The 16,396-nt window shown below is 39.5% G+C and overlaps 1 protein-coding gene across 2 annotated transcripts in view; it reads right to left on the reverse strand.

Moving 5' to 3' along the window:
• LOC126764536 (uncharacterized) overlaps positions 1–16,396 on the reverse strand; it is a 50,518-nt gene that overhangs the window by 15,557 nt on the left and 18,565 nt on the right. Inside the window, exon 3 of one of the 2 annotated variants that reach the window (XM_050482217.1) lies at positions 3,037–3,301. The exons of the other annotated variant lie outside the window; for it this stretch is intronic. Coding sequence (XP_050338174.1) covers positions 3,143–3,301 — 159 coding nt within the window. The 3' untranslated portion in view covers positions 3,037–3,142. Of the gene's footprint in view, positions 1–3,036; positions 3,302–16,396 lie in introns of those variants that run through there. 2 annotated transcript variants of the gene reach the window in all.

Here is a 16,396-nt window from a genome sequence, read left to right on the forward strand (position 1 = left end):
CTTTTTCCAGGTTTTTGGGAATACACCTTTTTGTAAGCACCGCGTAAACAATTCTGTGAATGGTCTCGTATTGTGCATAATGGCAATCTTTAAGGCCTTATTAGGAATACCATCCACGTCTGGTGCTTTGGCATTGCCAAATCTCTCTGCTGTTTCTATAACCTCCACATCCAGTGACAGTATCTTCTGTTTCAGCAGGTTCTTGCATGCTAACCGTTCGGTTCTCTGGGGGCTGTGCGGGGAATAAGGTCTCGACAACGGTTTTCAGTAGTGCTGGGCACGTTGGTGCTTGTCCTTTGCTACCTCTTATTTTCTTCATTACCAGCTTGTAAGCATCACCCCATGGGTTTTCATCGATTTTTCCGCGAAGTTCTTTAAAACAGCAAGATTTACTTTTTTTAAGTGCTTTTTTAAAATCGCTTCGTTTTCTTTTGAAGCATGCACGTAATTGCGTTTGCTCCGTGAGTCCCCGACTCCTTTGACACCTCGTTCTCGCTTTATGGCATTCCTTTCTTAATGTGTCGATCTCCTCACTCCACCAGTAAACAGGCTTTCTATGGGTGCCATTTTTCTTTCTACTCATAGAAGCGTCGCATGCTTTACAAACGTGCCTCACTAACATTTCCGTCTGTCGATCTATGTCTTCCTGGCATGTTAGATTATCATCTAATGCGAGCTTAAATACTTCGATGTCAAGAGTTTCAATTTTCCATCCTTTGCTTTGTCCTATCTTAGTGGGCATTCTCTTTCGAGTGTCGAGTGTGTGTCGTGTATGGCGTTGTGTGTGCACAAAATCTCATTTTTCTCGTGTCGCCGAACAGCGAAGATCGCGGACAATAGCAAGTGTTAAGGGGAGAGCCTGCTTTCGAGGCTTCAAAAAATCGATTTTTTTGAGGATTTTTTTTGGTAGGGAAAGAAATAATTGATTCAAGCGAAATTTCTAGGCTTAATAGTTATATATTTGAACATCTTTCACAAATTTTTTGGATACGAAATCTTTGATATTCTACCTTTGGGAAGCAATTGCCCGATGCATCTCGCATGTGCATTTTTCGAACGGCGGGCAGGATGCAGGTCGCAATTTCTATCGGAAACAAAAAACTCAAAGAGATTCATATTTTTTAATAATTTATCTTCTAGTTAAACCAAGATAATTCCAAAAAAAGTGTAAAATTTTACAATTTTTTTAAAAATGGAATAAATAGTGGCTTTTGACCAAAAAAATTTTACTTTATGTTGTTTAATGTTAAAACTTGACTTTTCTTAATTTTTTATAGTTTAAATAAAGTATAATTTTATGCCAATGATAAAAAATTTGCCCTAATTGCATACGACGTTTAGTTTTTTTTCTATCCTGCCCGCCAATTAAGAATAATAGTAAAAATGAAAGACCGAGAAATCGCGTTTCAAAGTTTTCACTTTTTGCCCAAGCGCTCATACATATATCTGTTAGACACTCGGTCACTATTTCTCTTCTAGCTTCGACAATATTTCGAATTCCAATCTATATCTTTGGGGAAATATTGTTAGATAATTTTTAAAGAGATTTAAGCAAAAAAAAAAATCGATTGTTTGAAGCTTCTCAAGCAGGCTCCCCCCTTTATAAAGATTTCATATAAGAATTTATTGATCTTATAAAAAATTAATTGGCAATTTGACAAACGAAAAGTGATAAATATAAAAATAAAATTGAGAAAAATAAAAGTTGGAACAACTTATTAACGAAGTACAAAGAAATCGATAAAAGTGCTACATTAGAAATAAATTCGAAGAAATGTTCCGCTTGCCTGTAGCATATTTTCAGTGTGTGAAGAACGAACGCAAAATGGATTTGTGTGTCGTGTATGGGCGAAACGAATTCACACAGATCGAACGCACATGTGTGCCGTGTATGAGGCCTATAAGACAGCATAAGCACATATACACACTTTATTATTCAGTATAATCTTTGTGACACGGCGACACTAAATGGCTTGTAAACAAAGAATCATATGACCAGGGTTTTCATTTACTACTCTGTAGCAGCAAAATTTCTAGAATTATTGCTAAGCTACCGCTACCGCTCTCACTTTGTCGGGAACCACAGCAGAGCCATAAAAACTATAGCTGAAGCGAGAGCAAAAAATTAAGCGCTGTGCTCAGATCTGGTGTATTGGTAGCAAAAAATTGGGAGCGGTAGTAGAGCAGAGTTAATGAAAATTTTCATGTGCTACAGCTCTCGCATGTGTTTTTTTTTTTTCTTTTTTTGCTATTTTCTGTCCTCTATGTACATAAATAAAAAAAGTCGTATTAGTTACACCATTTATAACTCAGGAACGGCGGAACCGATTTGACTGAAAATTGATGGGGAGGTAGCTTAGAAGCAGGGTAAGGACAATATAATTCAATTCACAATTCAATACAACTCATAAATACAAAAATTATATTTCAAATCAAAGCATTGGTTCAAAATTCATGTAAAACTTTAAAAATTTTAGTAATTAAAAAAACAGAAATATATACAGTATGCCAAGAAACTTTTTACACACTGAAAAAAAACATATTTTTTGACTTTGCATGCAAAAATAACGCCTTTAGTTTTTTTCAATATTTTTTTATGCAGAACTATTATTTAGCAATTTTTAAATTAGTATGCCCAAAAATAAAAACAATATGATTTTGCAATTTTTCATGGAACTGGCCAGCTTTTGTAGGTCATATGGAATTTTATGCCACTCTTCCAATACTGCTGCTTTTAAGGCGGCGCGGTTTTTGGGCTGCCTTTTTGCCACTTTTTTCTTCAGATAAACCTACAAATTTTCAATGGGGTTCAGAGGAGGTGTTTCTATGACCTTTTGGCAATTATAAAGTAGCCATGTGCGCACAGTGAGCTCCTTATTTATTTTTTATTTTATATTTTCAAATATTTCTTTTCTCAATTGTGCTTTAATAAGCTATTTAAGTTTGAATTTTCGTAATTTTTTTTTTTGTTTAAAAAGAAGAATTATAGGTCTTTACTACATATTCATATTTTAGTTGCATAACTAAAGAATGTAATTTAGAGAAAAATAACACTTGTTTTATTCCTTAAGTATTATCCAAACAAATTTATATATGACAGTTAAGTTTTAGAGAATGACATCTTCAGGGCGCTCCGGGTTTCCTAATATACGTATATAGCTTTTAATTGTGGTTTGAGTTCGGGGGGAATTGATGAATGAGATGCTTTCGGCTGTTTCGAAACGAACCGTTTGAATCGTCCACTGAATTGCTTTCGAAAGCCTCGAAAACTACCTTTATCATTTACTGCTCCTAAAGCCACCTAAAAATAAAAAATAAGTTTCATTAATTAATATGAGAATTGAGCTTTAATACAGCATTCTCCAAATTCGAGGATAAAATGGGTATGGGCTGATGAGAATCTTCTCTCGGTTAAGATATTCGCACAAAAAGTCCAAAAATTCACAAATTAAAATATGAAAATTTTTATATATTGTGCATTTTTCTTTTATATTAATTCAATATCATATCTACTAACACATTATTAAAGAGTTTTACGCATTTATGTTATCATAACTAATGCGCAAATAGTTTTAAATTAAAATTGCAGTTTTCCTTAATTTGAGTGATTTGCCTAATAACAAATATATAAATAAATGGACAAAACATGTAAGGAAGGGCTAAATTTGGGTTAAACTGAACATTTTATACTCTTGCAAAGCCAGGGACAAACCTTCAGATGAAAAACGTCCAAGCAATTGTATATATGCATATACTTCATATAACTCATGCACTGACAGACATATAAGATTTGATAGAAAAATGAAAATCCTTCCATGAAGTATATGGAAGTTCGGGTAGTATCGGCCCGATTTTATATTTTTCCCCAATACCTACTGTTAACATGCCACGTACTAAAAAGACGGAAGTTCGAAAATCCTGATATTAGGGTCTACGTCAAGTTTTCGCTCGAATTTATAAATTTTAGGCGCAAAGATACAAAATTATGAGAAAAACACGCTCTCTCATTTTCGTTGCCTAACTCAGATGTTGGCCGATATATGCGGTACAAACTCACTCGGAAGTTCGAAAATCTTTGTTAGGTATATGGGGGCTAAGGGAAGTATTGGCCCTATTCAACCCATTTTTGACTACAGATATACCATTGCCAGAGAAGGATCATTTTCAAAAATTTATCCTGAGCAATATTTTCGTTCAAAAGTCTAGGGTCCAAATATTCGGTATATGGGGCTTCAACATTTTTGTTTTGATTTGAATAATTTTGGTCAAAAAATCGCATACAAAGTGCGTTCCAAAGTAACAGGAATCTTTTTGAATCTAGCGCCCCCTAGTGGCGCCATCTATATGTCGACTTAGAATCTGCTATCTTTATCGATTGTCCAGTGAGAATTTTATGACATTTCATTAATTGGAAGTGAAGTTATTGGGTTTTGAGTGTCAGTATCTTTGTGTTATCGGTGCGAAAATGAGCTTCGAACAAAGAGCCAACATGAAATTTTGTCTTAAAATTGGTAAAACTTTTACCGAAACATTTCAATTGGTGAAACAAGTTTATGGCGATGATTGCCTATCCCGTAGCAAAGTGCACGAGTGGTTTCAACGTTTCCAAAGTGGTCGTGAGAACATAAATGACGATCAACATGTGGGCCAATCAAAATCCGTGATCACCGGAAATTCCATCGAAACTGTGCGTGAATTCATCAATAATCAGCCAAAAGCATCATCGAAATTTTTGGGCTTACGACAAGTGTGTGCACGGTTTGCTCCGCACAAATTGACTGACGACCAAAAATTGCTCAGAATCCAACATTCGAAGGACCATTATTTGACCAAAAATCACATTTTAACCATTAACCGCTCCCCGTATTCACATGATATGGCACTGTGCGACTTCTTCCTTTTCGGAAAAAGCATTTGCCTATGAAAGGAAAGGGTTATGCAGACGTAGAGGCCATTCAAAAGGCTTGCACCGACATACTGGCTGCCATACCGTCTAACGAGCTAATACATTCGTTCGACATGTTTTGGACGGTGAAGAAGGCTGTATTGAAGCAGCAGACTATTTTGAATAAAATAAATTGATTTTGCCGAAAAAACTGTACTCACATACCTATATTTAGGGATATTCAGAGAGTGCACATTTACAAACCGTAGTGCATATACGATTATTTCGTTTCTCAATTCCGTTTATGCGCGCTCGCTCCACTGAGAAACAATACATATATGTATGTAAACTAATAGTTCGATTTATGTTTCGTGGGCAACTGCCCGTGAGCAACTCCCGTGGACAACTCAGTCGTTTATTTTATTTTCTCTCCTTAAATACAATATTTTTCTTAAGCCTAGATACAAATATTAATCTTACATTCTAAGAAGTATATCTACAATCCACTTAAGATAGACCATATGTTATAAGTGGAAAGGTTCATCTTACAATCTATGAATTACATCTTGGGATCACTTAAGGCGGACCGTATTAGCAAAGTACAATGTTTCAATACGGTCCATATGGGTCGTAAGTGTCATATTACATATTTATGACAAATAAAAGATATGTTCATGTAATATGAATTGGTGGTATTAACTCCCCCACCTCCAAATTAAAGCGTCCCGATTCAAAGAGATATAGTACGTGAGGCTATAGACTAATAATAATAATTATTATTATAAAGGGGTTTTCTAAGGCAACTGTAATATGATGAAATCTGGGCAGAAAGATCGACACTTTTTTTGGCTTTATTATAGCTTAGAATACAATCAGGTTTTCTTACAGATTTGTGTCCTCTGGTAGTGACTTCAATTAGAGAGCTCTTATGGGATTTACAGGTTGTCAACATCATCACTGCCTTCCTATCTGTCCATTTCCCTTCTTTTTGTTGACTTATTATATCGGCTTTTTTTGTTTTATTCTCGCAATTTTTGGCAAAAGTGATCTATTTGCTCGGAGGGTCCCACAAAAAAGGTTTTTTTTTTTTTGTCAGAGTTCCTTTGCTAAGAGAACACTAGTGTACAAAATTCTTCCTTTATGTAAATTATTCAAATATAATGTTCAATTCAGAATTACTTTATTTGCCGTCATCTCGGCTTAGTTGTCAAGTATAAAGTGAAGCTTATAATTATCCCTAACTTAGCTCAAGCCACCAACCCGCATCGTATGGTGTTAGGTTACTTTGATGTCTGGCCAATGTTCTCACGCAAAATGTGCTAACTTAGCGACATGTGCAGAGTGGTAGGCTCTTATTACGACGGGAATTAGGGTGTGTCGTTTCCTCGCGATAACTTTAGGGTGTGTCATTTTCTCGCGATAACTCCTCCCCTTCTAAATGGGGAACGTCCTCGGTCCTCAAAGAAGCGGTTTTAATTGCAGTTTCAACGGACTTGGCTATGATAATCTCTCTCTTGGTCCTCCTTATCCTGAGAAGGACGTAAACAGTGAATGCCATGATTAATAAGACACCAAAGGCTGAGAAACCTGTAACGTGGCCATAATGGATTGATCGCTGCAGGTGATTGATCCTTTGAACATTCTCTAGATTCACATGGTGAAGGTAAGAAGCGCTTAATATTTCTGTGTGCTGCGTCAAGTTGATTGTAGAAGCCCATGGAGTTTCAGGTTTTAGAGGCAACGTAGAATTTTCGTTATAAAAAGTCGTACCATTAATCTTTACGTTGTTTTTGAAGACCACGAGGTATGTTCCGTTGACCGTAATAGGGACCTCATTATTTTCCTCGATGACAGCCAATTGGTCATTGATGACAACAAGGCCGTCACTTTTCGGTGAAATTGGTGTGAGGTTGTTAAATGTTGTACTGCAATTAGGGGTGTTGCGAGTCAGTAGTTGCAGAGCGCATGATGTAGTCGGAGATGGTAAGCAAAACGTTGGTGTTGTGTCGCTGCAGTTATTTACGGCTACGGTATGGTTATAACACTTGGCTAAGATGGATTCTTCAAGGTGCAGGATTTGGTGGCCATGAGCTACTGGTAAAATGGTAATTTTCTTACATTTAAACATAGGAATCGGATATCTTATTAAAAAGTAAATTATGTTATTATACTGTAATATCTTAATTCTAGCTACTGCCATAACATCGGCCACGGTAAGGTCAGTGAAGTGCTCGTCTCCTGTTATGAAATTTATTTCGTTACTGTCTAAGAGAATGGGACTTAAAACCCAAATTTTGGCGAAAGTGACAGCTGTTATAATGTTATTTAATTCTGTAATAATTGCTCTGTTTCTAGCCAGAAGTATGTCATAAAGGTGACCGGTGTTTATTTCTCTTTCTTTTGTTTATTTCAGGATTTTATTTACTACAGGTAAGGTTATTGATTTCTTTCTGTACTTGAGTGTTTATGGTAAACTGTCTGTCCTGCGAGTTAATTAGCTGTTCTTCTGTGTTCATTAATCTATTGAAGTCGTCATGGTCAGGAGTTCCAGTAATGTATTTCAGGACTGTCCCTAGGGCATTCAGGCTTCTCGCCTGTCTGTGGTGAGCGTTTATCATTTGTATCAGTCGACTTATCTGGTTTATGTCCGCGTCTAGTAACTTCCTCATATGTGACTGAGGAAAGTGGTCTGTGGCATTAATTGTCTCGTCTCTCAGTAATTCGTATAGTGTCAAGTTGGTAACATGCTTGATGTGTCCTGAATTCTCCCAAATTACAAGGTCCTCACCGACCACCGGAATGTACCTTGCATTGGTATAGTCGATTAACCTTTCTGTCGTTGCCGATATTGATATAGCCAAAGTTATGAAAATCCTAAAAACATATATGAAACTTTTTTGTTAATTGTTTATCATTAGAAACACCTAGGTTCTAGATTAAGTTTAACGAAGGTTGTCCTTATGGACCCTCCTCCCTTTTATTAAAACTGTTGTACCCAAGTCCTTTTCCACCTCTTCCTCAGTATAAAGAGGCGTAAGCTTATTGCCTAGTCTCCTGTTATTTTTAACAAGTACTTTTTCTCCAACAGGGAACTCCCTATCCTGCCTGTTCTTATTATGAGTTGTTAGTTCTCTTTCCTGTGCGTAAACGGCATGGTATTTGGTTGTCATCTTTAATTGAACGAAATACGGTAAGGGGCTTCATCCCCGTTACTGTGTGAATGGACCTGTTATACTCAATCGTAGCTAAAAGGGCAATTTCCTCAACATCATCAAGATTTTTGTCAACTTTAAGGCATCGTGCTATTTCCATTAGTGTGCTATGAAATCGCTCCACCTGACCATTTGATGTACTATGTAGTGGTGGAGCATTCGCAATGTCGATATTGAAGTGATTCTTTAATGTAGCTTTGATGCTGTGTGAATTCAGCGACTTCTCATTGTCGCAATAAACTATTCGAGTACCGAAAAACATGTTGAGCAACTGAAATAGCTGTGGTTTGAGATCTACTATCGTTCTTGATTTCAACGACTGTACTATAGCAAATTTTGAAAACTTGTCGATGCACGTCAAGAAGAACTTGGACCCGGTAGAAAATATGTCAATGTGAAGAATTTCTCCACAATATGTTGGTATGGGCGTTTGAGCAATAAGCTGCTTCTTTGGGTGCCGATCATACTTCGCCCGCGAGCAAGTTCGACAATTTCCCACAAATTGTTTAACTTGTTTCTTCATTTTTGGAAAGAAATAATCCTCTAGAATTTGTTTTGTGTTCTCCTGCGCTGCTCGATGCGCTCTGTTATGTTCAGCAGCGATAATTTCCTGCTGCTCATTCGGATTCGTAATGTCGTTAACGAATTTCTCCGTATGTCTGAATTTAACTGTTGGAAACATTTCGACCAGTTCGTGTTGAAACTGTGCAAGTGCATGCAGATCGCAGTGTATTGCGTTTACTGCTGTTGTGTTTACGGCCTCCTGTAAAAGTTTTAATAAATCCTTTTTTTCTCGGTAAGAAATGATATGCCTTGTCTTTTTTCCAAAAATTATAAAAGTTTTTCTTTGAGGTTCTGTACCTACCTCCACAATAATCTGGTTGCGGAAGCAATTTACCGGTTTTTCCGATCTTTCAATTGTATGGGTTGATGATTCCTCGCTATGAATTGTCTCGACGCTCGTGTTATCTAAAGCATTTATATGTTGCCTAGATAGAGCGTCTGCCACCACATTTTCCTTTCCTGGTTTGTAGATTAGCTTTGCGTTGCATTCGTCTATGAAGACTTTCCATCTTTTAGTTTTCGAATTAGGATTCCTATCCAAAACCGCAAAGGTCAGTGGCTGGTGGTCAGTATAAATATTAAGTTTTGTTACACCATATAGGTAGTTTCTAAGAGCTTTCAATGCCCATACAATAGCTAACAATTCCCTTTCATTGGTAGTGTAATGCTCCTCGCTCCCGGACAAAGTGCGAGAAATCATGGTAATCGGTTTGCCCTCCTGAGAGAGGACGGCGCGTATAGCATGAGCCGACGCGTCAGTAGTTAGGTCAAATGGTTTGTTAAAATCTGGATACGTCAGGGTTACATCCTCTGACGCTAAAATTTCTTTAATTGTTTCGAAGGTCTTTTTCTGTTCATCCGTCAAATCAATTCTGATTTTTTTTGATTGGGACGCAGTAACTCGACCGTATTCGCCTCTCATGATGCTCGACAATGGTTTTGATATTCTAGCGAAATCCCTTATAAAACATCTATAATAACCCGCTAAACCTAGGAATGATCTGAGTCCCCTTAGAGTGGTGGGCTCAGGGAAACTTCGTATTGTGTCGACTTTGTCTGGACACGTTTTTATTCCTCCTTGTGAAACCAAGAACCCCAGGTATTCGACCTCAGTCCTAAAAAATTTGGATTTTTCAACCGACACTCTAATGATGGCCCTAAATAATTCATTTAAAATTGATTCTATATCTTTCAGATGCTGCTGTTTGTTTTCCGAAAAAATAATAACATCGTCTACATAGACAAACAGCTTTTCCCAATATGCTCTCTTAATACGTCGTCTATATTTTAATCCAAAAGGTAACCGGCAAAATTCATACTTGCCATTCTTGACAGAGAAAGCTGTTTTTTCCCTATCACGCTCCAATAGTTTATTCTGATGGAAACCAGATTTTAAGTCCAAAGTGGTGAAGTATTTACTACCACCCAAATTGGAAAGAATTCCTGTTATGTCAGGAATTGGGTATTTATCACCGATAGTTTTTTCATTGAGCTTCCGAAAATCAATAACTAATCTCTGCTTCGCCTGTCCGTTTTCGTCTACCCCCTTTTTCCTTACCACCCATATAGGGTTGTTAAACGGTGATCTTGATGGCCGGATAACTCCATTTGCTAACAAGTCCTTGATTTCTTTGTCCACGAAATTCGCTACACTCAGTGGGTACGGGTATAATCTTGAGTAAACTGGTGTTTCGTCCTCCGTGCGAATTGTTGCTATCACTTTTGTATTGTACGGTAGTGCCTCATTGGGGTCAGCAAAAACCCCATTCATCCTTTTGATCATCCTAGAAAAATCTTCCCTAACGTCTGTTGGTACTAGATTTGTTTGAAGCCTAAGATGGCTTACGTCATGACTGGAAATGAAGAAGATTTCCTCCTCACCAAAATCATGATTTATTGTGTTCGATTTAAGGTCAATGTTCGCATGGACCCTGTTTAGTATGTCGAGCCCAATCACGCCATCAAATTATGTTAAGTCCGGCAAGATGAAAAATTCTGCCACTACGCCAAATATTTTTATGTAGCATTTTTCCATGATAGAAGAACCCCGTGAATAGATTTTACAGAGAATGTGTCCCTGAAATGTTGTGTCCTTAAAGCCGGTGTTGGTTTCATATAACTCCTCGACGCACCGGTATCGATAAGGAGTTTCACTTCCTTCCCTCCTAGGGACTTTTAAATCCAGGGTAGGAGGGACCTTCCCCTAAAAAATTAAGTTGATCTAAACTTACGTCATCCGCCGCTTATTTGGCTTCTGCAACGTACAATGATTCACTCTGTAGCTCTACTTCCTCCTCCAGATGATTAACACGTTGGATCTTTGGTCCTGTGTAACGTCCAGAATTTGCTGGACGTTTTTGTTGATAGCCCTGTTGCGTTCTATTACTGTTTCCTTGATAGGCACCTCGGTCTCTGTCAAACGATTGGTGTTTAAATTTCGATAAGGATGGATCAACGTCCATTGGTTCCGCTCTAACTAGTCTGTCGCTGTCACGTCCGTTATTTACCCTTTGATTTTCCGTAAAATGAGGTGCATGTCCGGGTTTGTACTGCCTATTACTATAGTAGTGTGGGCTCTTATGAGCTGAGGGTGGATTATAAGTGTATGTCCAATGGTTGTTCTGGTTTGAAATTGTATTATTATTTTTTTTAATGTGGTTGCCCTCGACGTTCCTGGCAGCAAAATTGGCCGCGAACGCATACCGCTCATGGTTTGAGTCTACCTCCTGTGCTAAAGCAAGAGCAGACGGCCGTGAAGCGAAGAGAATGTCGCATAAGGGCTTCCTTAAGCCGGAAATGAAAACTCTTAGGGCATCTGCCCTATATTTTTCGTTTATAATTTCTGCCACGCTACTCTCGTAAGACATTATAGTCTTATTAGCTAGTAACGTTAGCTTCTTTTCTACCTCATCGTAAAATTCCAGACAGGACCTAAAACCCTGTGTTAAGGTAGATAATTCCTGCTCTATAAGATATACGGGACGTTTGTCCGCGTACGTAAAGTCTAAACGTGCTATAATGGAATTAAAACTCAGCACAGTACTAAACGATAAGAGGACCGCATCGGCAGCCCCTCTTATTTTGTTCCTCAAAATGGTAACTGCTTGGTAGTGTCGTTCACTGCCATCGTACCTTTTGAACAGTTCATAAGCGTTATGCGCCGCCTCGCGCCATGACACATATGTGCCTATGTGACCATGAAATTCGGGAAGTGGTTTGATCGCATCAAGCGTTATGTCAATGTTTCTAGTGGATTTACAGATACCTTTAGATATTTTTCTACCTTTGGCCTGCTGCCCGTCACCTGGTTTTGGATTGCTCCTAACTTCCTATCGAACTCCAACCTTTGTGCTGCCAAAGCACTTCTAACTTCCGCCTTAATTAACTCGCTTATTTGTTCTGTGTTCATATTTGCTTTCTGACTTCCTAACTTTAGATTTCTAAAAAGGTCTTCCAGACCTTCACTCATTAATTTTTGTTCTGTCACTTTCCTTTATTTATTCACAATTATTGCTATATTTATTCCAGGAAACGAGCATCTCACTTACCCTTCCATTGGATTTGAATAGATTAAAATTAGGTTCAGGTTCTTCCGGTTAGTTGATCGGGCCAAAGGTTGTCTCTTCTTTAAGTCCACGTTGAGTCCAAGTAGTTGATTGTTGTTGATTTTAAGTGAGCCAGCTGTCGTAGTTACACGAGTCGAGTTAAGAACTTTATATTTTTCTATTAAACTTTTCACTCGCGGGCCCCACGTTGGGCGCCAATTATTCAAATGTAATGTTCAATTCAAAATTACTTTATTTGCCGTCATGTCGGCTTAGTTGTCAAGCATAAAGTGAAGCTTATAATTATCCCTAACTTAGCTCAAGCCACCAACCCGCATCGTATGGTGTTAGGTTACTTTGATGTCTGGCCAATGTTCTCACGCAAAATGTGCTAACTTAGCGACATGTGCAGAGTGGTAGGCTCTTATTACGACGGGAATTAGGGTGTGTCGTTTCCTACCGATAACTTTAAGGTGTGTCGTTTTTTCTGGATAACTTGTAAAAGACCATCAATAAATTCCATGACCACGCTTTATGGATGTGACTGGGTTGATCTCGGTCTTCTTCCAGAATAAATGTTTATCTTTGGCTTTACGTCAAATTTATGATGTTATTTGGTAAATATTGCCGTAATAATAACGGCCACGCCAAGGACTTTCGTCTATTGTAAGCTCTTTGCCAGGTTCCAAAACTTTTTGAAAATTTATGTTTATCTTTTCTAATAGTGTGCAAATTTTGAATAATCGATTACCGGAATCTACTTCCACGTTACCACAACAATGCCAATATTGCAGAATGTCAAGAAACCGTTCTTGTTTTATAGAATTTTTTATACGGTCGTTAACGTACGTGGACACCTTTGAGCAATATAACCGCATTTCGGGTAACTTTACAATAATCATTATCAACAAAATTCCTAAGAATACAAACGTTTAATTTCGAGTTACTGGTGTTCATTTCTGTTGTGTTTTCTAGAAGAAACTGCTGATCGCGCTTGAGCCACACTGTGTTCATACAATTTTTTTGGTTTCTAATACCATACGGTCAATTATATCATCACTAAGAAATAACTTATAAATTCAAAAAATGTTCAAAATATATTTCTGGAAGTGCGATGTGTTCTTCACTGCATTCTTCAAAGAGCGCAGAATCTGTTATAACTCGACTCCAATCTTGCTGATCTGTGTCTGAATCCTCTTCCGACTCCAATAATGAATATATTCTACGAATTTTTCTTCGTTAATTTTGTATATACCCTAAGTCATCGTCTGAAGATAATATTCTAATGGTAAATGTAAATAATAAATAATGGAAAATCAGAAATTATAGATAGAATAAATTACCAAAAGCTAGCGTGGTATTTTAATTATTAAAATATTTTAGTAATCACTATTGAAGGAACCAAGCAACTTCTAAAATATTCGCACAATAACTAAACCAATTGCACATTAGAAAAGTGCCGTTATTATTATTTGGTATTATTAAATTTTAATTATATATCTCAAACATTCACTGATATTTCAGGTGGAAAGTTAACTATAGGTACTGGGGTCCACATAGTAGCAGGTTAGTTGCGAAATAAGTTAAAACGAATAAGCAATCCCCGACGATGAGTGACAGGAGTGGAGGGTGCGGCACAAAAGCTAGCAGATCCGCTCCTGTGACTGTGGCAAATCGACACCGCCACATAGAAATATGTGTCCCCTCATCATGTTTATACATGATGAACAAAAAACCAAAATCCAGGCGCGACGGACCCATAATGGGCGGTTTCCTGGTTAGAGTCTGTTCACCATGTTAGGTGCGGCTGATAATACAACTTGACCGGTACACAGCGCGGCGCACTGGGAGTCTTGGAAGGTGAGCTAAAGTGAGAAGGCGAAACATCCCCTGCATAGGGTTGTGCGCTGGGTTTGAGACCCGCCACGTAAAAAGCCTACCCCAATGAACAGTAACAACCAGCCTCGGATGAGAGACCCCCCTTTTGATGACGACCACGGCAAACGAAATAAGGACTACGATTTAAGGGCATGCACCTGGAATGTCCGGTCCCTTAATTGGGAAGGTGCCGCTGCCCAGCTGGTTGATGTCCTCGTGAAAATAAAGGCTGACATCACCGCCGTCCAAGAAATGCGATGGACGGGACAAGGACAAAGACGAGTAGGTCCTTGTGACATTTACTACAGTGGCCATATAAAGGAGCGCAAGTTTGGTGTGGGATTCGTGGTGGGAGAGAGACTCCGTCGCCGAGTACTATCATTCACTCCGGTGAATGAACGTCTAGCCACAATCCGCATCAAAGCGAGGTTCTTCAACATATCGCTGATCTGCGCCCACGCTCCGACGGATGAGAAGGACGATGTGACCAAAGATGCCTTTTATGAGTGCTTGGAACGCACTTATGAGAGATGCCCCCGCCACGATGTCAAAATCGTGCTTGGCGACTTTAACGCCAGGGTGGGCAAAGAAGGTATCTTTGGCACTATGGTCGGTAAATTCAGCCTCCACGAGGAAACATCCCCAAATGGGTTGAGGCTGATCGACTTCGCCGGGGCCCGAAATATGGTTATCTGTAGTACTAGATTCCAGCACAAAAAATTCATCAAGCTACCTGGCTGTCTCCGGATCGAAAAACTACCAACCAGATCGATCATGTTGTGATAGACGGAAGACACGTCTCCAGTGTTTTAGATGTGCGTGCGCTCCGAGGTCCTAACATCGACTCGGACCACTATCTTGTTGCAGCCAAGATTCGCATCCGCCTCTGTGCAGCAAACAACGCACGCCAATAAACACAAGGAAGGTTCGACGTCGAGAAGCAGAACGATTTTCTACTCGGCTTGCACTGCTGCTCTCTGAGAGCACTCGTCAACAACTCGGTATAAGGAAACTGTGGGACGGCATTTCAAAGTCCTTACGTACAGCTGCAACCGAAACCCTTGGTTTTCGGAAAGTGCAAAAGAAAAACTGGTACGACGAGGAGTGCCGCGCCGCAGCGGAGAGAAAACAGGCTGCCTACCTCGCAACGTTACGATCGACCACAACACGTGCGGGATGGGATAGATACCGAGAATTGAAGAGGGAAGCGAGACGCATCTGCAGACAGAAAAAGAAAGAGGCCGAAATGCGTGAGTATGAAGAGCTTGATAAGCTGGCCGACAGGGGTAATGCTCGAAACTTCTACGAAAAAATGCGGCGGCTTACAGAAGGTTTCAAGACCGGAGCATACTCTTGTAGAACCCCCAAAGGTGATCTAGTGACCGATGCCCAGAGCATACTTAAATTATGGAGGGAACACTTCTCCAGCCCGCTGAATGGCAGAGAATGCACAACGCCAGGAGAAGGCGAACCCGATTCCCCAATCGATGACGATGGAGCAGACGTCCCATTGCCCGACCATGAAGAAGTTCGAATAGCAATTACCCGCCTGAAGAACAACAAAGCGGCGGGGGCCGATGGATTACCGGCCGAGCAATTCAAACACGGCGGCGAAGAACTGATAAGGAGCATGCATCAGCTTCTTTGTAAAATATGGTCGGACGAAAGCATGCCCAACGATTGGAATTTAAGTGTGCTATGCCCAATCCATAAAAAAGGAGACCCCACAATCTGCGCCAACTACCGTGGGATTAGCCTCCTCAGCATCGCATATAAGGTTCTATCGAGCGTATTGAGTGAAAGATTAAAGCCCACCGTCAACAAACTGATTGGACCTTATCAGTGTGGCTTCAGACCTGGAAAATCAATACCATGCGCCAAATCTTGGAAAAGACCCGTGAAAGGAGAATCGACACACACCACCTCTTCGTCGATTTCAAAGCTGCTTTCGACAGCACGAAAAGGAGCTGCCTCTATGCCGCGATGTCTGAATTTGGTATCCCCGCAAAACTAATACGGCTGTGTAAACTGACGTTGAGCAACACGAAGAGCTCCGTCAGAATCGGGTCCCAAACCCAGCGCACAACCCTATGCAGGGGATGTTTCGCCTTCTCACTTTAGCTCACCTTCGAACGGATGTTCTTAGGCTACCCAGAGGATACTTGGTCAAAGACCGGAAGTCGTGAGCTGCTTGAGTCATATGTAAAAGAATCGTTTCTGGCCACTCCCAAGTGAATGGCGATCAGAGAACTTTCCTCACTTGCGTGAACTTCTACACATGACCCCATCCTCCGCAAAACTAATACGGCTGT

Source organism: Bactrocera neohumeralis, unplaced genomic scaffold, assembly GCF_024586455.1.
Source record: "Bactrocera neohumeralis isolate Rockhampton unplaced genomic scaffold, APGP_CSIRO_Bneo_wtdbg2-racon-allhic-juicebox.fasta_v2 cluster09, whole genome shotgun sequence".
In the NCBI taxonomy this organism is placed as follows: domain Eukaryota; kingdom Metazoa; phylum Arthropoda; class Insecta; order Diptera; family Tephritidae; genus Bactrocera; species Bactrocera neohumeralis.